This window comes from Pollicipes pollicipes, unplaced genomic scaffold, assembly GCF_011947565.3.
Source record: "Pollicipes pollicipes isolate AB1234 unplaced genomic scaffold, Ppol_2.1 Scaffold_6052;HRSCAF=7182_pilon_pilon_pilon, whole genome shotgun sequence".
Classification (NCBI taxonomy): Eukaryota; Metazoa; Arthropoda; class Thecostraca; order Pollicipedomorpha; family Pollicipedidae; genus Pollicipes; species Pollicipes pollicipes.
In genome coordinates, this window is record NW_023596805.1 from 10,521,028 (window position 1) to 10,546,953 (window position 25,926).

The 25,926-nt window shown below is 54.5% G+C and overlaps 1 protein-coding gene across 1 annotated transcript; it reads right to left on the reverse strand.

Annotated features, from left to right (window-relative positions):
* Positions 1 to 160: 160 nt before the first annotated feature.
* Positions 161 to 25,731, reverse strand: LOC119104527 (SPARC). Its single transcript, XM_037228241.1, has 10 exons — positions 25,588 to 25,731; positions 9,906 to 9,984; positions 9,343 to 9,409; positions 8,120 to 8,278; positions 7,229 to 7,344; positions 6,595 to 6,741; positions 5,912 to 6,018; positions 4,479 to 4,574; positions 2,806 to 2,953; positions 161 to 893 (listed from the first exon to the last, which is right to left on the reverse strand). Exons 2-10 carry the CDS (start codon positions 9,981 to 9,983, stop codon positions 846 to 848), a joined length of 966 nt encoding a protein of 321 aa, XP_037084136.1. The 5' UTR covers position 9,984; positions 25,588 to 25,731; the 3' UTR covers positions 161 to 845.
* Between the last annotated feature and the right edge of the window lie 195 nt (positions 25,732 to 25,926).

The following is a 25,926-nucleotide window of genomic DNA, read 5'->3' on the forward strand; positions in this document are numbered from 1 at the left end:
GGCTTTTTGGGGGCTTGCAGATGGGTGAGTGTTGTGCGGGTCGAGAACTAACCGCGCTTTTTTGTATCATCGAAAGGCCGTGTTTGGATTGACAGATCATGTTTTTTTTTCCAATGTTACATTATGCTGCAGGCTGGTCGCCGTTCTCCACAGTCAACACTGAGCGACAGGTTCGCCATTTATTGGCAAAGATCGATCATCTGGCAGTGAAAGTGGCTTACGCCTATGGTACCATGACTTCCCCCGGAACAGCCGACAGACAGCATAATAACCAGCAGATAACGGACGACACTTGCGATTTAAAGGGACTGAGCCAACCAAAAAATCATTGTTGATTAAACATGGCAAATGATGCGTCATATTCTGTTCGTTCATGCTGTATCTTCCTTAGCAAGGGTTCCTCTCATTGTCATAGCCTGCAAACGCTCGGTCTGAACATGAGCCCAAATGAGAGGAACTCATCGCCAGGGGGTGCTGCCCAAAGCGTTACAGTCGAAAACAGATGACATCAGTGTCAACATTTCAGCTGTTCGGGACTTATCGGGACTGAAAATGAGTGAATCAAAGTAACTTGTAAGTATTTTTGGTGAGTCCAATCCCTTCAGCGAATGCACACAGGCGATGCGTAAAGCTCGCGGGTATTTGCGTGCTTAATACCCAGGGCGCTGTACTTACCAGTTAGAACACTAACTATAATCTTAGAAGCCAAATTTATCACAAGCGTCCCAAGACACGCGACAGTGTAAGCTCGTTTACTAGCACCAATAGTTCCTGTGTTTGCCGCCAGCCCTGGACCCGTGTCAGGGTCACGTGACCCCGGCTGGATCGGCGCCGGCAGTTGGTGTCTACTGACCATCCTGCTTGATTCTCTCGCAACGCTCCTTGATCTCACCCTGGAGGGAAAACGACAGATGGGCTGTTAATACCTCCTTTGTGGTGTGTTCCACTATGCTTCAGTTCCCTGTGTTACTTCACCACCACTTAATTTTGCTTTGTGGTGATGAGAAACCAAGAACACTCTTTAACTGATTTTTTAACAGCCTTACTTGATATCTTTTGTATTTATTATTACCATATTTTCATCTAAGATACGGAACAAAACAGTGCAACACGAAACAGAAGGCAAGTAACACAAAATAGAACCCAAACATTGAAGCCGTGCTAGAAGCCTGAAACGGTAATGAAAAAATAATGAAATAGTGGGAATGTAACTACTTTTGTTAATGTAAAATTTATCGTTTGTTGCGCGAATTGAATTATTTCGCCACAAGCAACATAAACGTAAAACACATGAAACTAAACAAAACGAATTTTGGCACATGCCGACCGGGATGGCTTGGACAGCCCGTGATATTTTCGACGGTGCGGGGAAAATATTTAAGCGAAATTACAACCATTTTAACAGTACATTAGAAAAAACAAGATAGAACGAAAAAGCAAATGCCCCAGTTGGAAAACAAGATAATAAATGCGGTTTCACGTGGATGCGACGTTTCAACAATGGTGGTAAAATCCCGCACGTGCTGTTCAAATTGTGATTTACACTAAAGTTTAATACATGTCCTGCAAGAACAATTGCTCCGCTCCTTATCAACCATTCACCGTTACTTGCCGAGCAACTGCACGTGAAGATACCTGTCACAGTGACTTCGAGAAGTGTGGTAACCCATTAATACTGTCTGGGAAATTTTGTTAAGCGCCAAGATAGACTACTTCTGAGGCTCTTCGCTATCCCACTTTATAATCTTAAGGCTGGAGCAGTTCAATGTCTTCCGTGGTTCTGGCCATTTCCACCCAGGGCTTGTCGTCGTTGACTTTGGTACAGACAGACGACATCAGAAGTCACGCGAAACGTGTTAAGTAACATACACACTTTGCATAGTTTAGAGCAAGTTTAGTGCCCATCATAATAGTGGTATAAATCTGAAACCAGAAAGACACGGAGACCTGCTCCTTCGGCTTACGAGGCGTACCATAGTTTTGGGTAACAATAACAATTATCTTATCTGGATGTATCCAATCAATCACTCGGCAGGGACTAGGAGCGAGTTTGCACTCCACCACCAGTTGCCCAGGGTGGCGGATGAGTTGGGAACTGGGACACACGACGCTCGCCGGATATCATACGAGTACGAGTATCATGCGTTGGTATTCATGTTCAGGTTGGAGCTCCCGTTGATGTTCGTGCTCAGGTACAAAACAAATATAGGCACATGCTGACCAGGATGGCCTGGACAGCCCGTGATGCCCCGTTGATGTTCATGCTCAGGTTGGGACCCCCGTTGATGTTCATGCTCAGGTACGGGGCCCCCGTTGATGTTCATGTTCAGGTTGGGACCCGCGTTGATGTTCATGTTCAGGTACGGGGCTCCCGTTGATGTCCATGTTCAGGTGCGGAGCCCCCGTTGATGTTCATGTTCAGGTACGGGGTTGCCGTTGATGCTCATGTTCAGGCACGGGGCCCCCGTTGATGTCCTTGTTCAGGTACGGGGCCCCCATTGCCAGCCAGAAGCTCTATGAAAGTCTATCAACGGAGGGACTTTAGCACTTGTGACCGGCCTTCCTGTACCTTCCGGGAGTTATATGCGAGTAAAAAGTGTTTCATCTTTTTGCCGCGGCGTCATCATACACTAAACTAACACCTCCGTTTCGGAAAGACATTTGATGGGCGTAAGCCGAGAGCATCCCAAGCAAACAATGCCGTGCAAAAGTGCACTGTACCACCCTCCGGGCAATGGACTGTTCCCTTCTGGCGCTCTCGGAGAACGGGGCATTCTCGCGTTCTCGAAGGGCGAGGACACTCACGTTGGTGGCGTTCAGGCATTTGGCCCACTCGTTGAGCCCGATGTCGTGGTCGCCGTTGCTGTCGCAGCCGTCCAGGAAGGGCGCGATGCAGTGCTCCATAGCCAGCAGTGTGGCGCGGATGGGGAACAGCTCGTGACGGGACACCGAGCTGTGGGATACAGACACCGATTGTGGGGATACAGACCCGGACTATGGGATACAGACAACGAACTGTGGAATACGGACCAGACTATGGGATACAGACACCGAGCTGTGGGGTACAGACCCCGGACTGTGGATACAGACACCGAGCTGTGAATACAGACCCGGGCTATGGGATACAAACACCGAATTGTGGGGTACAGACCCCGGGCTGTGGGGTACAGACACCGAGCTGTGGGGTACAGACACCGCTATAGGGTATAAACCGGACTGTGGATGGAGACCGAGCTGTGGGGTACAGACACCGAGCTGTGGGGTACAGACACCAAGCTGTAGGATGCGGACACCGGACTGTGGGATACAGACCCTGAACTATGGGTACGGACCCGGACTATGGGATACAGACACCGAACTATGGATACAGACACCGGCTGGGATACAGACACCGAGCTGTGGAATACAGACCCGGGCTATGGGATACAAACACCGAATTGTGGGGTACAGACCCCGGGCTGTGGGGTACAGACACCGAGCTGTGGGGTACAGACACCGAGCTATAGGATACAGACCCCGGACTATGGGATACAGACACCGAGCTGTGGAACGCAGACACCGAACTGTGGGATACAGACACCAAACTGTAGGATGCAGACGCCGGACGGTGGGATACAGACCCTGAACTATGGGATACAGACACCGAAATGTGGGGTACAAACCCCCGACTATGGGATACAGACACCGAACTGTGGGATACAGGCCTCGGGCTATGGGATACAGACACCGAACTGTGGGATACAGACACTGAACTGTGGGATACAGACCCCGGACTGTGGGATACAGACCCCGGACTATGGGATACACACACCGAACTGTGGGGTACAGACCCCGGACTATGGGATACAGACACCGAACTGTGGGATACACACACCGAACTGTGGGATACAGACCCGGGACTATGGGATACATACCCTGACACTGTGCCTGGCCTGGTTTAAGCACGGCCACCGAACGTGGAAAAGGGCGCCAATATACGCATGCCAAACACTAGGCTCTGAGGAACGGATGAAAAACTTAGAGGAGCAGCGTGGACCCAAAAGAAACAAGCGTCACAAAGGCAGAACGTTACAGGGGCACAGCTTAACCTGCAGGGAGGCCGGTATCATCGTACGCCGCGAAAATCCAAACGAGCGATGGTGTTTACAGTTAATGGACACAACAAGCTCGTTGCCTTTATAATTAAAACTTCGATCACATACGTCGCGAAGACCGTTTTGAAAAGGCAATCCCTGTCTGTGTGCAGCAGAGTTCGCGCCCGCGACAGACAATGACAGTTTTGACATGAACGGCAGCGCATAAAGGGTTGCATGGCCCACGTGATATTATGTCGGTAAAATATACCTCGATAACACAACGCTTGATCCGACCCAGTTAAGTTGGATCGCTCGCTGGGGCAGTAGCGGGATGGGTATGGCTGCTGTCGTAGCTGCCGGAGGAGACGACGCCTTCAGCCTGGTGACCAGAGGCGACCTCACCTGTCGACCGGGTGGCTGTCGAGCTCGCACCAGCGCCAGATGGCCGAGTTGACCCAGCGCTTCTGCTCGTCCTGCTCCGCCTCCTGCTCCATTTCACTGTCAGCGCAGTCAAGGTCATGTCAAGGTCAGCGTTACCGAAGTCTCGTACTCGCGTCAGTATGAACCAGAGGCGTTGCTTCAGCCGCGTCGGCGAAGAGTGTCCGCGTATGGTTCTTCTGCGTCTCGTCCGCTATCATTTCACCCACAACTCGGGCCGTCCAACACATGAAGTGAACAAGTGCACCGTTTTGGGTTGGCGCGCGGCTAACGGCCGGTGGCGTAAAACGGAAATATCTCGGAACAATAGCTGTTCAGTCATAGTTCACAGGCCCCGACCTGGCAGTCGAGCAATGCGATATGGCGTACGTTTTAACATTGCGACGTGGCCATAGCAGGCCCAGAACAATATGTTTTTCGACCGGAAAATAGCAAGCTTCGAAGGGAGTGCCCACCTTTGGATCATATTTCAAAAGGATACTCCCGTGAAACTTCAAACCAGTTATATCTAACATTAGCAATAGGTGGTGCCATTGCGGCACGGTCGAAGCATAGAAAGAAAATAAATTTTATTATTTTCGGGTTCAACTTGCGCTGTCAGCACATTGTAACAGCACTACACCTCCTCCTTGCAGCTATCGCGATCACCGTCGTCATGACGACCGCCAGGGCACTTCTACCAGTGTGAATAAAAGAACGCTTTTGATTGGCCCAGTGGGTAACAAGAGCCTGTTACTGAGAAGTGCGTTGGTTAAAGTTTGAACCACTGCGTCACTATGGGTCATGTCGTTTTCCTATTCCCAAAGCCGGTGCGCCTAAAAACGAGTCACTGTGGGGTTAAAAACCATGGGAAGAAATCAAAGCCATAATATAATGTTTCGCCGAATTCGCGGAATAATTGCTTCATGTTCTCAGGTCGTTTTGGCCTTAAGATATTGTTTCAAGCTTTTGTAGCATTTAATATGTTGCAGGCATCACAGAACACATACATTGAAAACGTAGGGCAAACAAAATGCATCAATTTCATAGTAGTGAGCAGGGAGTCCGATGAGATTTTGCCCGCAGAAGCAGCTACTCCATACCTAAATTCTAAGCTATTCAGAAGGATTTCGAGAATGCTGGTGTTACTGACTTACTCGTAGACGTATAGTCTGACAATAAATGAGAAGTACAAAAAGGTGGCATACTCGTTTTACACAATCATCTCACTGAAACCCAAACGCCCAATGCCAAACTCAAATGGTGAGTCGGCTCGGATTTGCCAGTTTCATTCATCAGGTCTGAAGGGCTGGAGTCAATACGCGGCAGGAATGGGCGGAAAACAGAGTTCATGATGATTCATGAAAGGAGAGGGGAGGGGACGTGGCCATCCGACCGCCTCTGACGCCTGGCCTGACCTGTAGAGAGGGCTCAGCTGCTGGCGTTCCGCCAGGTCCTTCATGACGTTGAAGAGCCATTCGCGCATCCGACGCGGGAAGTCGTTCATCTCCTCCTCTGTACACTCCTGCGGCGAACAGGACAGACCGAGTCAGACCTGCTACCTGTGGGAGATCGGACAACTCCTCCTCTGTACACTCCTGCGGCGAACACGGCAGACCAAGTCAGACCCGCTCCCTGTGAGAGATCAGATATCTCCTCCTCCAGACACTCCCGTGGTGAACACAGAAGGCAGTGCCACATCTACGAACGGGGAGGGACTTTGGGCACGCAGCGTTGAAGTCGGCCAATCGGCAGACACGAAATCGATAAAAATATAATAAATAAAATATATAAAACATAAATAATACGCTTCACTGAGAAGGTCAGCCACCACATCAGCCAGAAACCACAAAACTTATCATCAGAGTAGAAAATGGTACGCCAAGCGCAATCATAAGACAAGCGTCCGCCAAACACCGTCATGCCGTCTTACTCATCTCAAACTTGATCCAGACACTGGCCTCAATACCCACCCCGCGGTCTCGACACTGGCCTCAGTGCTCACCCCGAGGTCTCGACGCTGGCCTCAGTACTCACCCTGAGGTCTCGACACTGGCCTCAATACTCACCCCGACATCTCGACACTGGCCTCAGTACTCACCCCGACATCTCGACACTGGCCGTAGTAATCGACATGCAGATGCTCGTTCTTGGGGTCTGTGCAGCCGTCCAGACCGTCCACGCACTCGCAGCGCTGCTTATACACGCTGCAGTCGCTGTTCCATGTGTCATTGCGGTTGGTGCACACCTGGACAGAGCAAGTGGCACGGTTGGTCAGCTTGAACATCACTCAGATCACCTGAACGGCGCGGGACAGGGGGTGTTTTAAATGGCCGGCAGTGGTGAGTTCGGGGCCCAGGTCAATATGTAATCTGTTCGCCAGCTTTTGCGAGCAGACTGCACGGCAAATGGAATATTTTAATTGCAATAAGCCACTGCGACACTGAAACACCACGCCGGGTCGATCCGCTCCTATAAGCGGATGCCATTTTCTTAAAGCAGTGTCCATTGGCAGAACAGCAAACACGGCTTTAGTTTTGGGTTGGCTAGCTACCCTTTCCATCCGATCGGGCCAAATGACTCGCGCGTTGTGGAGCTCGCACCGAGGTCCTCTGCTGAAAGTCTAGACGTTGTCTTCTTCCCGCCATGTGGGGTTGGTTGTCCAACATGTCCACGGTTTTAGTGAGCAGGGTATCCCGCCTCACTTCTCGTCACCACACCGAGCGATTGCCCACCTGGCGACGAGCGTCGTTCTCGTGCGTGCACCGCTTGACGCACGTGCAGACCGGCTCGGCCGTCTCAGTGAGCGTGCACTCCCGGCCCACGCCGCACTTCTTGTTCAGGCACGGGTCTGAAAACAGCCCGTCCCGTCACTGCACGGCTCGACACCGACAGATCCGAGGCGTCCCCATGGTCCGAGAGGTCTCAGACATCTGGGCTCCCAGACACTGAGAGGTCCGAGCTCCGAGATACCAAGAGGTCTGGGCTCCGAGACATACGAGAGATCCCGGCTTCGAGACCACCACTCGCATCGCTTCCAGCACATTCACTGTGGCGAGGTAGTGGTACCTTTCAATAAAGTGGCTCGTTACAGTAGCTTTTTCCACCGAGAAGCACAACGTCCGTCAGTAAAAGATGACTTAGTTCAGGCGTACCAGCTAAAGAAATTGCGACGAACATATTTTGCACATTTTTGTTCGGGAAGTGCAAGCGCAAATTTCAGAATAAACGCTATGTGGGTTTACTGCTAAGCCCAATAAATATATTCCTCAACGTTGCATGTAATTGTGAGATCATGTATTGCCGACGTAATTGTTCGACATGGTGTGGTAAATATCGGATTCTAGGAGATCATAAGCGCGATGATGCTACTGAGCGAAAATGCTTTAAATGTAAAACCGTAGCAATCACAGGCAGAGTCACAGATGCTTCTACGTTTTTGGGTCACTATCAGAACTCTAAAGCTGCACACCATTAGCAAGACAAAAGGTCATGCGTGTTGGAGCATTGAGACAAGGAGTCACGTATTAGGACAAGAAAGACTAATAGAATAATCGGCAACTCTTACTATTGGAGAGGTTTGAATATGGTCGAAAGCTTTCCGTGACATAAAAAGCCATTATTACCATGATCCAGCTGGTTGCGACGGAGAATGCCTCGTGATCCCGTCAAGTCCTCTTCTCGCTCTACCTCCTCCTCCCCCTCCTCCTCCTCCTCCTCTTCATCCTCCATGGCCGCCTCGTCATCCATCAGGATATCCATCTCATCCTCCTCACTGTCCTCGACTGCCCGGAGCACGGGAGAAGGTCAGGCGAAGCGGGTCGGCACTAAGCCAGCTGGGCCAGTCCAGAGACGTTCTGCGCCGCCCGCTCGAGATTAACACTTCCAACGGAGGATAGTTCTCGTGGCTGAGATCGGCGGCATCGCAGCCTGTCAATATAGTGCCAGCTGGGCCAGTCCAGAGATGTTCTGCGCCGCCCGCTCGAGATTAACACTTCCAACGGAGGATAGTTCTCGTGGCTGAGATCAGAGACATCGCGGTCCAGAGACGTTCTACGTCGCCCGCTCGAGTGTAACACTTCCAAAGGAGGATAGCTCTCGTGGCTGAGATCGGCGGCATCGCCGCCCGTCAATATAGTGCTGGCTCGTGTGTTGTACAGGACGCTCTCGTAGAAGCATAAAATAAGGCAGAATATTACGTGCAATAGGTAGATGCAAGCCCCAGACAAAGACAAACGGAACAAACAAATACAAGAAAAACTTGAGTGACTTCTAGAATCGTACAACAGCTATGCTAATATAAAAAATTCCGAGGGCGCATAAAACATACTAAAGAAGACCGGTGATGCATGTGCAAACATACATCCGTAAAACTAATGAAACTAATGAGTAGAGGAATCCATATGTGTGTAAGTGAGGTGAAGTGAAGTTGAGTGCATCAAGCCTAGGACTACCGAATCGCGAGAGCTGCACGCAATTCGCGCGTGGCGGCACATAGGCGGCGCCAACAACTTGAGAACCCCAAATTGTTGGCGTAAGGCGCCAACGATTTCTGGTTCTCAAATTGTTGGCTTGCGCCCATGTGCCAACATATGCCAAATAACAACTTGCGCGCTCACTCCCATCCCACCAAAGCATGCGAATTTGGATCCCTCCAGCATAATGGGAAGACAGCGCATAGGTGGGGCAGAGGCCCTAAGACCACTCAACTGGCGAGTATAAAACATTCTAACCCCGACGACCGCAGGTCCGGAAGTGACTTCGAAGTATGCACGTGTCGTATCCACAAAACATACAAAGCACGCGCGTGTGGCTGGTGCGGACAACGCCTCCGGTGACTACGGCTCACCGGGTGCCTCCGTGGTGGTGGTCGTGGTGGTGGTGGTGGTGGCCTTCTTCCTCAGGCGCCTCCTCCCCTACACAACGGCAGAACACATAAGTCACAGGAGAAAAAAAACGAAAAACGGTCAGCAGAAATTGCTATCGGGCTGAGTTACGCTGCTCTCATCTAGCGGAGTTTGAAGAGCATGCTAAGCTTAAATTTTGACAATTGCATCCATGCTCCAGTGCGTAGGAACAGCTTTTTTCACACGTGAAGCACCGGTGGCGTTGAGCCCATGGGTGAAGACCGAGTGAAACGCAGTGGGCTAGCCCCGATAGCGTACATCATGCGCGACCTTCCTGAGTACACCGCAACAGGGTAATTATGGGTGATGTTCAGCCAGCAGTCAAAGTCTCATGCAACGAGAACCAGAATGTGGGTCATCATCGACAAATGCCTAGGCGGCTAGAAGGACGCACGTGGCACGCCATGGTTGGTCCGAAACAAAGTACACACCGAGTAATGCATCTGGGAAACGGTATTAGCAGGTAGGCTGACCCGCCGAACATGGTACGGCGCTATTGACTGACCTTGCGCCTCTTGCCCTCCGCGAGGTCGGTGACCAGCAGCACCACCAGCAGCAGAAGCAGGCACAGTCGCAGCTTCATCCTGCGGAGGGACGGCTGGGTCACCTGGGGGGCTCAGCCGGGACGGCTGGGTCAGCTGAGAGGCTCAGCCGGGACGGCTGGTGTGGATCCTGCTGAGAATGCAGCTCGTGAAGCTGAAGGCGAGATCGCCATCGTCCCGGGTCGGCATAGGGGCTTCGGGAATATAGGCAGGTACTCAGGCAAGAACACGCAGATGATTGGGCATACTTCCAACACCAATCATAAATTATGAATGAGTAGCCTATCATACAGATGTGCACATTAGTCTTCCGTTTACACGCGACGGTGCGAATTCATGTCCTCAATTAGCCTGTCATTATCAATAAACACAGCACGAATGACCGCTCGACCGTTGGTCCGTACACGACGCACAACAGGGTCCCGAACAGGCGACGGCTCTCAAGTCGCCGGCTGACACCGGGCAACTGTCAGCCTCAAAGGACACGGCTGACACTGGGCAGCTGTCAGCCCCCAGAGAACACGGCTCTGATACCGGACAGCTGTCAGTCACACAGCACACGGCTCTGACAGCAGACAGTTGTCAGGCCCCACAGGACAAGGCTCTGACACCGGACAGCTGTCAGCCCAAACAGGACACGGCTCTGATACCGAGCAGCTGCCAGCCCTACAGGACACGGTTCTGACACCGGACAGCTGTCAGCCCCATAAGACACGGTCGTGACACCGGACAGCTGTCAGCCCTACAGGACGACTTTCACACTGGACAGCTGTCAGCCCTACAGGACACGGCTCTGATACCGGACAGCTGCCAGCCCTGCAGGACACGGCTCTGACACCGGACAGCTGCCAGACCTACAGGTCACGACTTTGGCACTGGGCGGCTGTCAACCCCCACGGGACAGAGCTCTGATACCGGATATCTGTCAGGCCCGACAGGACACGGCTCTGACACCAGACAGCTGTCAACTCTGAAAGACACGACTCTGACACCGCTGCCGTCCTCTCGAGACCGGGAGCAAAAAGTCGCCGCGCCGGCCGCCACGTCTGGGGCGCACGTGCGCGCTCTGTGGCCGCGCTTCAGTTAGCAACAACAACACGCACGGCCCAAAAACAGCTCCAACGCCGCCAGCTGGCCAGGAAACTCCTCCCCCCCCCCTCCCCTCCCACCCTCCCAACAACGCCTGGGGACCAGGCTTTCTGGACGCTGCACGGCACAAACTAACAGCAGGAAGGAAGTTGAGGCGGCGCAGACCGCTGTGCAGCACCACTGTTTATGTTACGCACATCCCTGGTACAGGAACTGCTTCTGAGAAGCACAGTCACCGCCTCACGTTCTGAGATACTTTACGACAAACGCCCGAGAGGCGCCTTGACTGCATGAGATACTTGAGCCCTTAGTGTCATAAAACGAGCACATGCGTCCTCGGTGGTCAACCAGTGCCTGCGTGGCGACTTAAACAACAAAGGACAAAGCGTGGCCACAGTTGCCAAGCTGTCTTAAGTACGTCAGTTTTATATAGCGCACACTTTCCAGCCGCGCCGCACCTGGCGCTGGGTCAGCCGGGGTCAGCCGGGGTCAGCCGGGGTCACCTCGTCTGCGACCTCTCGTCCGTGACCCCTCGTCAGCGACCTCTCGTTCGTGACCCCTCGTCGGTGACCCCTCGTCAGCGAACCCTCGTTCGCGAACCCTCGTCCGTGACCCCTCGTCGGCGACGCTGTGCCTTGTGCACCAGTCTCGTTAGCGGGGCGGTCTGTGACACTTCCGGCACAGCGTGGGCTATTCTCGTGCGCCGCACAGAGACGGGCCGCCGGCACGCAGCCGGCGATACGGGGGCGGCCCTCCGCCAGGCCAGCGGACACACAAACGGCCCTCCGCCTGGTCTGCAGGACACACCAGCGGGCCTCCGTTGGGTCTGCGGACACACCAGCGGGCCTCCGTCGGGTCTGCGGACACGCTAGCGGGCCTAGACCGGGTCCGCGGCTCCTACTCGGCGCGTGAAGAGGTGCGAGATGAGCTGTATTGCCCGACCCAACTTGCGTTGATAAAATTTGCATTTTTTAAAGACATTTGTTGGTCTTGCAAGACAGACGGCGTCTTTGTGGGTGCGGTGCTGTTTTAATGCTATGCGGTTTACGTCGCGATTTTAATTTCCATCACGCTGTTAATACCATCATGATCATCAACGCGCAATGCGCTTTACTTGACACGCTTCTGCCGTGTTTATTGGAACAACGAGGCTCAAAAGCTCCGGTCACTGACCGGCGTTACCTGGGTGCCCGCATTTCGGACTCAGCCTCCAGTTCGGACTCGGACCCATCCACTCGTCTAACAATCTCCCGCTGACTCTCGGAAACGACTGATGGGACGCTGAGAGCAAGCTCCCCTGCACAGCGTGAGCGATGCCGGCTGCTGCTCCGAGGAGGGGGGGGGGGGGGGGGGGGCTGGCCGTCCCAGGCGCGTGCCCTGCGTCCGCCCGTGTGTGCTGGGTGACGCCAGGCGTGCGCCGGTATCGCCGCATCGGCCCGCGGCACGCCGCACGACATCGCGTGGCCGCTTGATCCGTCTTATCGGTCTGGTCTCAAGAGGCCTGTCGCTGCAAAAATTGTCGATGGTTTTCAGGATGTCCACGCTGATCGCCCCCGCTCGGATGGAGCCGTCTGGTCGGAACGGGACGCGCTACTAGCATTACACCTCTACTCGAATAAGGTCGGGATAATGAAACTGAACCCGTAGGTTCGAACTCAGCTGCACTGGATATGCGCCTGCGATAAGTATCAAGTCGACTTATCAGTACGCGGACAGCAATTTTTCCAAGTACTTTTCGAATGGCAATGTTGGTAATCGCTGAAACGCGCCATTGTTGAGGATATTTCTGACGTACTGCAAGGGTGGTATGCCGATAGACCAGTGCATGCAGCTGCTTAAAGAAGAGTTTCGTACGGCTCAGATACTTCTTCCAATTAATAAGTTTTCCTTTGTGCAATTTTTGTTTTGTCAGAGCAACAGAGATCTTGTTGCGCAGGGATATTGGAACGCAGCATAGGTTCTCTGCCAAATTAGCAGCGCCCCAGCTAAAAAAGTGCGCTCACAACTTTAATTTCCGACATAACATTGCCAGCTCATCATTCCATTCCACAAACGCAAACAGGCTCCCCCGCTGTCGCGGTGCAGCGCGCGCGCCCCCGCCGCGGGACGCGTCACTGCGCTGACGCGGCGCCGCTCCTCTGTGTACTCTGCCGGGTCGTATCTCGCCTGGCGTCGCCCCATCTGGAGCGCGGCTGGTGCCGCGCCGAGGAGCCAGGCGTGCCGCGGCCGCCTGGCTCGCCGCTGATACGTCCGCCGGCGCTTCCGGCCCGCCAGCCCGGTGACGACGACACCAGACGAGCGGGCGGCTTGGGCTCGAGGGGGACCTCTGCCCGCCGCAGCTCTCCGGCCGTCCCACAGCAGGGAACGGCGGGCGGCTTGGGCCCGGGGGGGACCTCTGCCCGCCGCAGCTCTCCGGCCGTCCCACAGCAGGGAACAGCTGACGGCTTGGGCTCGAGGGGGAGCTCCGACCACCGCAGCCCTCCGGCCGCTCCACAGTTAACAGGCGTATGACAGGCGTATACAGTTGAAGGAGAACAGGCTTATAACCACCGAAGCATTAGTTTTGTGGTAATTGCACAGACACCTTTGATATCCCCTACGGATTGATGTACCCTTTCTCTCACCATCAGGTCAGGCAACATCACGGTGAAACCAAAATATTTATTAAAAACATTGGTTTTAACATGACTCATCTGTCGGCTGGTACGTCCTACATGCCGCTATTTGGCTGTGATATATGTGACGGCCCATATCGGCTCATGGTACGGCTTAGGGTGATGCTTGGTTACATGCTTGCTTCGTCTAAGCATCCACTATAAGCATATTACCTCATGGCTACTTAAAAGGAAACGCATATACAGCAGTCCGCTGCGAACTGCACCAGGGTGATCTAAGTTGGCGCTTTGGGACTTCGTGACAAATAACGTCATCAAATTAGCGTCACGGACTATCTGGGCAGTCACGCCAGATGTTTTGGGTTAGGACGCCTGCGCGTTATCCGACTCCTCGACTGTAAGCCGTTGGGTTAGGTAAACACTGATTTTCCGCGTGGCAACAGCTGAAGCTACAATGCGTTCACCCGGCGTTGAGCACGAGCGAGCTGCTCTCGCACCCACACGGACGGATGCCAGCGCCGTGTGCCAAGGTTGGCTCCACCCACACGGGAGCTGCGGGACACCGCCAGCCCAGCTCGCTGAGCTCACCGCAACGCGAGCCCACGAAAACAGCCGGGGGCGGTGGGGGAGGGGCAGGGGTGACACTGGAGCACTGCAGGCGCCCGCAGCCCCCTGAGGTCACCGGGCGGGGGGGGGGGGGGGGGGGGGGCAGGGAAGCGAGCGATCTGATGTGGTCATGCTGCGGGAACTTCGGCGGCATTGGGTGGCAAACCACTGCTGAAGGCAACTCCGTGCCTTGGTGGGACCTAGGCGGCGCTGTGCCGAGGTGGGACCCAAGCGGCCCCGTGCCGAGGTGGGAACCAAGCGGCCCCGTGCCGAGATGGGACATAGGCGGCCCCGTGCCGAGGTAGGAACTAGGCGACCCTGTGCCGAGGTGGAACCCAGGCAGCCCCGTGTCAAGATGGTACCCAATCGGCCCCGTGCCGGGGTGGGATCTAGGCAGCCCCGTGCCGAGGTGGGACCGGCACACTGCATCATCGCTAAGGATGAGGGCGGATCAGGGGATGTCTGAGCCCGCCGTGCGCGGAAGAGGTGAGGTCATGTTCGTAAACATGACTAAGGGGAGTAAAACAGACAGGCAGCCGAAAAATTCATGACAGCTTTCCAAGTGCGCTGCCTGATACATGGATGAACTGGCCTTAATAATAAAAGACATCGAAATCGTGGAGGGACAAATTTTATGCAAGTTACAATCGGAGTCCTTTGTGTTCATGCCGATCGGCGAATACACTCCAGCATTTCTTCGCCGGAGAGTAACGGCGATCTACGTTCGAACGGCACCACATCGGACTCGGCGTGCTCTTGTCCTCCACCTGGGGCACGGCCGCCGTGACCCGGCAGGCGGCGTGCGGGGGCGATAAAGCCTCAGATGGCGCCGCCTGCCCGGCCTTGAGTCACGTCGGCCGTCTGTTGACACGGTTGCCAGCCGGCCGTTGCCGGGCAGACAATCAAACGCAGCGGCGTCGGGCAGATACCGCGCACTCCGCGGGCCAGGGTCGAACCCCTGCACCAGGACAATGAAATGGCAGACCCGGAAACGCAGACGATGACTGCAGAGCACGGATACGCCAGTCCGCAGACCGGAGGTGTCCGCCCACCAGCAGAGTCCGCAGACCAGAGTAGGAGTCCGCAGACCAGAGTAGGAGTCCGCAGACCAGAGTGGGAATCCAAAGACCAGAGGAGTTCGCAGACCAGACGAGTCCGCAGACCAGAAGAGTCCGAAGACCGAAGGTGGAGTCCGCAGACCAGAGGAGGAGTTCGCAGACCAGAGGAGTCTGCAGACCAGAGGAGTCCGCACACCAGATGAGGAGTCCGCTGACCGGAGGTGTCCGCAGGACAGAGGTGGTATCCGCAGACCAGAGGAGCCCGCAGACCGGAAGAGTCCGCAGATCAGAGGCGGAATCCACAGGACCGAGGTGGTATCCGCAGATGATGACTGGAGTGGATACCTGACACTACCTGACATTCCACCGATGTCAGGCACCGTGGAATTCTCAGCACAAACCATGCGGGTCCCTCGAATGTAAGGGATGCAGATATGTCCCCTGCCACATATCTTCATCGACCTAAATTTAATCCCTGTTTGCGTGCAGCCTTTTGCACAGCCTGACTGGTCATATTTGGATCTCTCTAGCCCATGGGTGCAATGAGCCCGTCCAGCACGAGTAGCACCACAATATTATGCAGCTGAATTGAGGGAATCTGTTTTAGATCACTTGCCACATGGTTTCTGTCGGTGACATTCAAACCCCGCAGCTGTTGTCTCGCTCCGCTTGGCGCAGCAGCGCAATCATCCATTGCCATGACCATTTGTCATCCATTGCCATGACCATCCATTGCCATTGTCTGCAGTGAACACAGCTGGTCCGCCCACTGAGCACTGGGCCAGCTCAGTCCGAACTGGGCGAGTCTCAGGCGCTGGAGAAGCCGAATAAGCTCGTCAAAAAGACCCGCCGACGCTGAGCCGGACTTCTCCCGAATCACGGTCGCCGCCGCCGCCACTGCCCCCCCCCCCCCCCCCTTCTGATAAGATAGCCGAGTGGGTCGATTGGGCGGCGGCCGGGCGGGTCCCACGGAGTGCCAAGCGGCGCTGCGCTCACGCTAGCCCCCACGCGCGACAGGTACCGTTTTGAGGAGACAGCCGCGCGCTGCAGACGCACCCCTGATTGAGCAGACCGCAGCTGCAGACAGGTCCCTGACTGAGCAGACCGCAGCTGCAGACAGACCCCTGACTGAACAGACCGCAGCTGCAGACAGATCCCTGACTGAGCAGACTGCAGCTGCAGACAGGTCCCTGACTGAACAAACCGCAGCTGCAGACAGACCCCTGACTGAGCAGACCGCAGCTGCAGACAGACCCCTGACTGAGCAGACCGCAGCTGCAGACAGGTCCCTGACTGAGCGGACCGCAGCTGCAGACTGACCCCTGACTGAGCAGACCGCAGCTACAGACAGATCCTTGACTGAGCAGACCGCACGCTGCAGACGGGCCCCTGACTGAGCAGACCACACGACCCAAAGCCTTGTGACCTTCAAACGGTTCAGGTCAGAAGGCAAGCGTCCGAGGTTAACTGACTGCACATTCTGATTGTGCAGAGCGTTTCGTCTATATCGAACCGGACGTGTCATTCAGCCATTCAGATCAACCGCCCTGTCTACCCTTTTTCCAAATTTGCTCGCCAGTGCTGTTGCTGCTGTTGCAAAGTGTTGAGCCTGTCGTGCCCTGCGTCTCCTCACCAGGTGTGGGGGCTGTGCCGGCCCCGCCACCAGCTGACGCGGGCAGGATGTTTGTGAACAGCCAGCTGAGTCAGACCTCTTTGGCGGAGCGCCACGGCCGGCGGCAGGATGTTGGGTCTGGCGGACCACCACACGGCTCACGGGAGGACGGCCCACCACCGGCTGGTCAACAGCACCGGCCGGCTGCTGGTCAGCACTGGCTGCTGGTCAACACTGGCTGCTGGTCAGCACTGGCTGCTGGTCAGCACTGACTGCTAGTCAACACGGGCTGCTGTTCAGCACGGGCCGCTGTTCAGCACGGGCTGCTGGTCAGCACGGGCTGCTGGTCAGCACTGGCTGCTGGTCAGCACTGGCTGCTGGCCAGTACTGGCTGCTGATCAACATCAGCTGCCTGTTAGGACAGGCTGCCTGTCAAGACTGGCCGCGTTATGTCCCAACAAACGCGATTCGGATTCAGGTAGATTCCATCCGAACGGAATCGGTCACAAGCATCAATGTCTGCGATGAATGGAAAAATGGACCTATAAAATGGCAATTATCAAACACAATGGCAAACACACAAACACTACAAGTCTATACAGAGTATTCGTTCGACTAAAATTCGAATATGCGTGGATCACGCCCCTGTTCGTCAGCGGGAGACAGTCCGCACCTTCGACGCCCATATACCTCGTGAAGAGGAGAGCGTGTGGATCCATTCAGCCGGGTGGCAATGAATGCACCCATCACTCCCGACAATGACCCGTTAGTATGTCTGGAGCTCATCCGTGGGTGCTGCGCGGGCCTCGGCCTGCATTGAATACAATGAATGGTAGAATAAGCAAGCTCAATGTGATACAGCATCCCAACATGAGGCATATGCCATTCGCCAAAAAACTTTCATCCAGTTATACCCTAAACTCTCCCGGCCCGCCGTGGGCAGAGTTAAGCTGCGAGGGTCAACTCCGACAGCGGCCGGCTCGCGTTGGTCGCGCTCCGTCGAGCAGCGACGCGAGCGGCAGCTTGAGCCGCCTGGCTCGTGTTTCGCCGCGTCACACGGAGCCGTCGGCTCGCTTGAGTGATCCAATCGGTAGGGGCGGACCGCGCCCTGCAGGCCGTGGGCGGCCCTGGCCCGGCGCTGCAGAGCGACGCGGCCCCGGCGGACGCGGACCGGGGGAGGCGGGGTCGCCAGCCTCGCTGAGCCGACCAGGGGAGGCAGGTCGCCAGCCTCGCTGAGCGGGCCGGTCACGAGCCCCGCTGAGCGGACCAGGGGAGGCAGGGTCGCCAGCCTCGCTGAGCGGACCGGGAGAGGCAGAGTCGCTAGCTTCGCTGAGCGGACCGCGGGAGGCAGGGTCGCCAGCCACGCTGAGCGGACCGGATGGACGCAGGGTCGCCAGCCTCGCCGATGAGCTCGACTGGTCAGGAGGCGACGACGGTTAGATACTTACTGTCCATGAACTCTGGACGCCGGGTACGGCAACGCTCTGCCCAGCGCTTGAAATCCCAATCCTCATGATGTTAGCCAGAGGGCAATGCAGAGCTAGTGAACTACGACTGCCGGGACTTCAAGGCTGGTTTCTATTTGTTGCTTCACAAGCAATGAAAGGAGAGTCGGTGGTCAGTTCGCGGAAGCAGCTCTGGCGCCAGAGTTCCTATTGGTCAAGAACTCAAAGGGAACGATAATCTCTTTGAACTAAATTGGTCGAATTGAAGAGCACAGCGGGCTGCGTAATAACGATCCCGTTCAAAACTGTAAACGCTGTACTTCCTGGACTCCAATGCCCGTTCGGCGTCGCCATGCCGCGCACTACAGTGTACGCCGCAGTGCACAGCAGCAACTCTGCGGCGGATCGTACAGCTGTTACCGCACGAAACGGCGCAAGCTTCACTAGCCCACGTCTCGAGGCGCGCCGAAGCTTCGGCTCGCTGGAATGATTCAGTCCCCGGCTCCGTCCGTCGGTGGTCCACACTCTGCGAGCCGCCGCCTTTGTTTGCTTTGTTCTGGGTTTGTTTTTGGTGTGACACCATCAGCGGCGCCCTCACACGGACGTTCCAGCATAGTTGTCCGAGTGATGCCGCCCGCGCCGGTCGCGGTCGGTCCCGCTGTGGCATGTTCATACCGTTGTTGGACGGAACATTCCAATGGACGCATTCGCTGCGGCGTGACGCAGCATCCCGGGTGTGACGTCACAGGAAGTGGAATGGCATGAGCACCTGTGTTGGTTTCCAAACAATGTATATTTGGCACGTTTCGGCGAAGGTATTGGTGGGGCCATTGCCGATACGCTTCAGCAATATTTTGTCTTTTGTCTGATCGCCATCATAGATAAAATATTCACGTAACGTCAACATGACGCTTTCCTTTGGATCCCAAGCATTGAATGTTATCTACATGCGTTGTTGCAATTCAAGTTGATAATTTTGTGTGAATTGAATGCCAACTTCCCTGAGAGAAAAGAGCCAAAGCGAGCCAGCTGACGTCTGTTGGAGCCAACCGGCGGGTTCAAAGGCCGGGTCGGAGCTGACAGTGCGGCGGGAAGGGGGGGGGGGGCAGACCACATCCGAGGCAGAGCTGGCCAGTGGCCCCCCTTCCCCCCCCCCTTCCCCTCTGCAGGGGAGGGCGGAGGGAGGGGGCAGTTCTCCCGGGATTGCCGAAGCATGCGGAGTTGAGGAGGCTGAGCGATGGAATGGTGAACACCGCGGAGGGCAAGCCCAAGGGCGAGCGGGGTCGGGTGGTGGACACCGATGACGGCAAGCCTGAGGGCAAGCGAGGTGGAGTGATGGCTGACAGCAATGCATGGAAGGGTAGCGTCGGAACGACAACTAACGCACGGTCACGGAGGACGTGAGAGGGTGGATAGGCTGGGCCGAGAGGCGCACGCTGAGCAGTGAACCCAGAGGATAGATCACTATACAAAACAGACGGGGACCAATTAGCCAGTCCAACGTACAGCGAGACTAATGCACAAATGAAAAGACAGGGTAGGGTAGAACAGATAACTACTTGAACGATGGAGGGCGGGACAGATAACTACCTGAACGATGGAGGGCGGGACAGATAACTACCTGAACGATGGAGGGCGGGACAGATAACTACCTGAACGATGGAGGGCGGGACAGATAACTACCTGAACGATGGCGGGCAGGACAGATAACTACTTGAACGATGGCGGGCAGGACAGATAACTACCTGAACGATGGAGGGCAGGACAGATAACTACCTGAACGATGGAGGGTGGGACAGATAACTACCTGAACGATGGAGGGTGGGACAGATAACTACCTGAACGATGGAGGGCGGGACAGATAACTACCTGAACGATGGCGGGCAGGGCAGATAACTACCTGAACGATGGCGGGTAGGACAGGTAACTCCCTGTACAATTGCGAAGCCAGATGGGAGTGGAAGCCTGTGTTGCAATGAGAGGACAGGCTCCGCGCACAGAACGTCCTGAATTAGTGGACAAAGTGGAAACCGAGCAGAAATCCGAGAAAAAGAGTAAATGGATGATTGGCTTCAGATGGTACTGAGGCAACATGATATGCCCCAACAGCGGGAGAACAAAGCTGTCAGAAGTGGGGTGATGGATTGAATCAAACAGACAAGCATTCCCTGGCTTGGAAGATAGTGAGGCTCAGATAAGAGGCAGGAGAGAAAATGGAGAAGGAATGGAGAGAGGGAGAAACAGAGAGAGCAAAAAGAGAGAGAGAGAGAGTTAGGAAAAGAGAGAAAGAGAGAGCGAGGGAGAGGGAGCGAGGGAGAGGGAGAGTTAGAAAGAGAGAGAAAGCGAGAGAGAGTTAGAGCGAAAGAGAGAGAGAGAGAGAGAGAGAGGGGGGGGGGGAGAGAGCTTGGAGCAGTCGGTGAATGTTTATAGTGTTTGCAGGCAGCTGGCAGAGGTCGGACGGAGGCCTCCCACAGCTTCCTGTCCCGGCCGTGATGTCTGCTCTGCACCAGTCCAGATCTAGGACACTGCGCCGCGCGTGCGCGTTTGCTGAAGCGCCGCTCGGTCGCTGACCACCCAACACCCCGCCTCTGATGGGATGAAACGGAACGGCCGGCCTGGCGAAAACAAACGGAGCGAGCCTGGCATCAACTGGCCACCAGCGGGCCTGGCCTCAGCTGCCCACCAGCGGCAGAGGGGGCCTGGCCTCAGCTGCTGACCAGCCACAGAGAGAGCCAGGCCTCAGCTGCCCACCAGCCATAGAGCGGACCTGGCCTCAGCTACCCATCAGCGGCAGAGAGAGCCTGACCTCAGCTGCTCACCAGCCGCAGAGGGGGCCTGACCACAGCTGCCCACCGGTTACAGAGCGGACCTGGCCTCAGCTACCCATCAGCGGCAGAGAAAGCCTGACCTCAGCTGCTCACCAGCCGCAGAGGGGGGTCTGACCACAGCTGCCCACCGGTTACAGAGCGGGCCTAGCCTCAGCTGCCCACCAGCGGGTCCGGCCTCAGCTGCCCACCAGCGGCAGAGCGGGCCGGACCTCAGCTGCCCACCAGCGGGCCTGGCCTCAGCTGCCCACCAGCCACAGGGCGGGATTGGCCTCAGCTGCTGACCAGCGGGCCCGGCCTCAGCTGCCCACCAGCCGCAGGGCGGGGCCTGGCCTGCAACCGATCAGCCCAGCGGGTCGCCGGAGAGCGTCACATCTCACATCGCGATGAGTGATGAGCGCTCTAATGCGGTTAGCGCGAGTTTACGTGCCGATGCAGCAGCGCGTGATGCTCGCACCAGTCGTGCGGCTGTGACCCCAAAAATGGCGTGATATAAGCCATTTGTTGATGCTGGCCTCCGGAAGCTTTATTTGTACCGCGACCTGCTAACCACGACTGCATGATGACACGGATTCGCACTCACCGGTGTTTGTCGGACATATTTAGGCCCAAGGAGTGAATAAAATAGAAGTGATTCACTAAAACCAACGTAGTTCGAGTTGTGCACAGCGCATCGGCAGTGAGTGTTCGGACAGCTCGATAAGCTAACTCAGGTTGTTCGGGTCTTTAAACTCAACGCAATGTCACTTCTTATCTTTGAGTTATGTGTCACAATAGCCGTATACCTGCCTGTGTGCAGCTGCATTGTATACTTACCTTCCGTGGGTGTGTAACCGTATTGTACACTTAACTTGTGTGTGTGTGTGTGTGTGTGTGTGTGTGTGTGTGTGTGTGTGTGTGTGTGTGTGTGTGTGTGTGTGTGTGGTGTGTGTGTGTGTGTGTGTGTGTGTGTGTGTGTGTGTGTGTGTGTGTGTGTGTGTGTGTGTGTGTGTGTGTGTGTGTGTGTGTGTGTGGTGTGTGTGTGTGTGTGTGTGTGTGTGTGTGTGTGTGTGTGTGTGTGTGTGTGTGTGTGTGTGTGTGTGTGTGTGTGTGTGTGTGTGTGTGTGTGTGTGTGTGTGTGTGTGTGTGTGTGTGTGTGTGTGTGTGTGATTTTTTCCTTTATTAGTTTCTTATTTGGTTTCTCACTCGCATATTTTTCCGGACAAACCGCTTTTCTTTCTTCTCACAACCCTCTGCTTCATTTCAAAGCCTCATCCCTAACAACACGAAGAGTGCAGCACGATTTGCTCTTTCTGAGAGACATCTTCCAAGGTAAGCTGGACTCTCAAATCTTGTGGAGCTGTTTTTCCTCGCTCGTACCGCTTCGATCAAACCGCGCCCGAACTCTGTTCGATGTACCTCACGCTCGTGTGCGGACAGTACAGAGCGGTCTGTTTTGCAGACGGCCAAATGTTGGAAACACTTTCTTAGCGAGCAACACTACAGCGAATATTTTTCATAACAGTTTTGACATTTTAGAGTTCAGGGGATTAATTATTTTTAACTCTGTGGCATCTTCACTTTAATTCGAGATGTGATCTTTCAATATATGCTCATACTATTGTGAGCTGTGTAATTATTGTATTTTGATTCAACGACTTCATCTGTTAGTGGAGTACTGCTCTGTTGACGATAAAAAAACACAAAGAGGTACCTGCATGTGCGTGTGCGTATGCAATGCAGCCAGTACGAAATGTATGAAAGCAGCCAGTAAGTATCAATGCAAACCAATCTGGAAACTATGAGTTCAAGAATATGATGCTGAGTTCACGATTTTTCAGAAGGCATGGCGTATTGGGGCAGGAGCTACAGGAGGTTTTAGTGTCTTTATGGATGGAAATTTTACCTAATTCGTTTTGGTTTGGTTAATTGGGAGCCAAAGCATGTGCCCAGTCAACTTGATGACCAGCTCGCGTTTCTCATGAATCGATAGAGCATCAAATGCATCTCTGTGATACGAATGAGCTAATGATGAGCTAATCGAGATGCTTTCGTCACAGTGAAAACCTGGAAAGTCAGACTTTGGCATGAAGACTAACGCCATTTAACACCGGCAGCACCTCAGTCGCCCCCCCCCCCCCAAGTCTCTCAGTTCACGCGAGCGGAAAATTCATTCAGCCGTTTGACCGATCGGATAAACGTCCAAAGACTCGTGGTTTCGGCCACACTTGAAGTGAAATAGTGCCGCTTATAGGCTTGGCCAGCTGCCCACATTTGGAGTTTTCCCGAACTGAGTCGGCTGTTGTGTGCTTCTGATAATCGCCTTGAGTCCTCCGGGTGTTATACACGAGGCCAATCAGCCTCGCGCATGCGTGGCAATGACTTTGTGGTAGCCCCTAGAGGAGTCCTTTATGCATAACGATTTGAAAAAGGAAATATTCTCAAAGGACAGGACACCTAAGTGACGGAAGCATGCTTTAAACGCTTGTGTTTCCTACCTTACGAGCACTTTCATGAGCGATGCTTTGCCAGTAACAAGCAGCGCGCATCGAGTGAGGCGATATGGGCACGATCGCTAGCCCGAAAGAGACCATGTTAAAACGTCAGCGAATGGAGTCAGTCACCTCTGGGAAGACATCCACGGACAGGATGGAAAGGTACACTGGTATATTATCCTTGTATGCGTTAAGCAGGAGCAGGTGCATTGATCGCAAGGATACGTGCACAAATTCATAAGCAAGATACCGTCGATCGAAAATTAACTGGGCATTGATCGCAAGGGTACGTGCAGAATTCATAGGCAAGATACCGTCGATCGAAAATTACCTGGGCATTGATCGCAAGGGTACGTGCAGCATTCATAGGCAAGATACCGTCGATCGAAAATTAACTGGGCATTGATCGCATGGGTACGTGCAGCATTCATAGGCAAGATACCGTCGATCGACAATTAACTGGGCATTGGTCTGGCCAGAGTGACAACCTTAGCAGTCGCAAACCGTAAACTTGCAATGATCTACAAGTTAGATAATGGTAACCGCATTACTACTAAGCACGCAAATATTTTGTGTAGATACTGGCCCAATAAACATGCGCGCACGCTTGCTTAGTTTTTATTGTTCTATCTCTCACGGTGTGTTTAGGATCATCTTCGGAAGCGGTAACATTGGCCGCTATCTGGGTGATTCTTGGCACAAGTACGGGTTGGAGAGTTTTGAGACATATTAGTCATCATCATCATCATATACTTCCTTGATCTGTGCCATAAGGGTACATAAAAAATATTAGCGGTATCTTCTAGCAGTCAAGTATCTTAACACATCTTAGTGTACGTATCTTAGCGAGTTGCTGCCGATACATTCGCCCACGCCGCGCAGTTGGTTTCAAGCCTTCGTCTGCCCTCGCCTCTCAGATCTGACATCAGTCCCACAAAGCTCCTTAAGACGGCGGATCCGCGGCTTGCGCACTACAGCGCGGCAGATTGCCCACATCGATCCACATTGTGCTAGTGCGATTGTCCGTTTTGTCTTCCTTCACATTAACCTGGTCTCATGTTGCGCTCACTTCTGGTCGTCGGGATGCGCCTGAATGTGACTCGTTTTCTTTCGCTTTTTCGCCATTTCAGAATTATACGTGTCTCATAAGAATTAAACGGTGAGGTGAAACAGTGGCAATACCGTAACGCTGCTGAAATGCGGCACCTGCCCAGCATTTTGAATGCATTAACGCCTTGAATGTGTTAAATAATAACTTTGAAAGAGGTGCGCTGAATACTGTTGCTGAAGATATCACGGTGGTACGACTAGTGGCTGTAAAGCTTCTGCCAAAATCGGTACTGGCAAGGCCAAGTCGGGCACGCACGCAAGCGCACACACACACACACACACACACACACACACACACACGCACACGCACACGCACACGCACAAACACGCACACGCACGCACACGCACGCACACACACCACACCCGCACACGCACACGCACACGCACACGCACGCACGCACGCACGCACGCACGCACACACACACACACACACACACACACACACACACACACACACACACACACACACACACACGCACACTTCCCGGTTAGTTTATCTTACGTGTTGTTCGGTTTTCGGCCTCTACGTAACCACAACGTCTGCAGCTGCCCGGGGAGCTGTCTCAAGGAATAGGCCTGAATGACCACCGTCACTGGGTCTACAGGACCTTCCGCGGCAGAGCGAAGTGTTGCCACTGTTTCCAACAAAGCGGCCTTCTTAACAAAACTACAGCAGTGTCATCTCTATGTTGTCTGGACCACTGGTGCCTTTTTGCTCAAGGCAAACTCCTGCCAGCGTACCAGTCTTACCCGCGTTTGTACGCGGACGCGGTGCGGAGCCCAGGCGAGCGAGCAGCATCCATGGCCTCACCTGACTACTGTCGCGATGCGGCTGAGGTTAGGCCGGCAGTATTCCTCGCGCGGACCCAGGCGCAGAAAGCTCCCTCAGTGCTCGCGCGTTCTCATACGACGCCACGCGTCTGCAGTCTGCGCACCGACAACCCGCCGCAGCCTCACAAACCCGCCGCCAGGGGCGCGGAGATCGGCAGCTTCAGACGTCTGCAAATGACTTCTGATTTGAAACACCGCCACCAGGGACGCGTCGCTTCAAGGGGACGTTCGTATGCGCTAGATTGGGGAAACCACGACCAGACGCGCCACGTTAGTATTAAACTTCCTCACCCACCCTGGAGCCAGCCTGGAGGGCTTC

Excerpts from the sequence above, each read along its gene's own strand:
- LOC119104527 (XM_037228241.1), bottom strand. The coding sequence starts at position 9,983 with ATGAAGCTGCGACTGTGCCTGCTTCTGCTGCTGGTGGTGCTGCTGGTC. Across the intron at positions 9,410-9,905 it reads CGGAGGGCAAGAGGCGCAAG|GGGAGGAGGCGCCTGAGGAA; the intron begins GTCAGTCAATAG and ends GCCGTTGTGTAG. Across the intron at positions 7,345-8,119 it reads TCGCAACCAGCTGGATCATG|ACCCGTGCCTGAACAAGAAG; the intron begins GTAATAATGGCT and ends GGCTGTTTTCAG.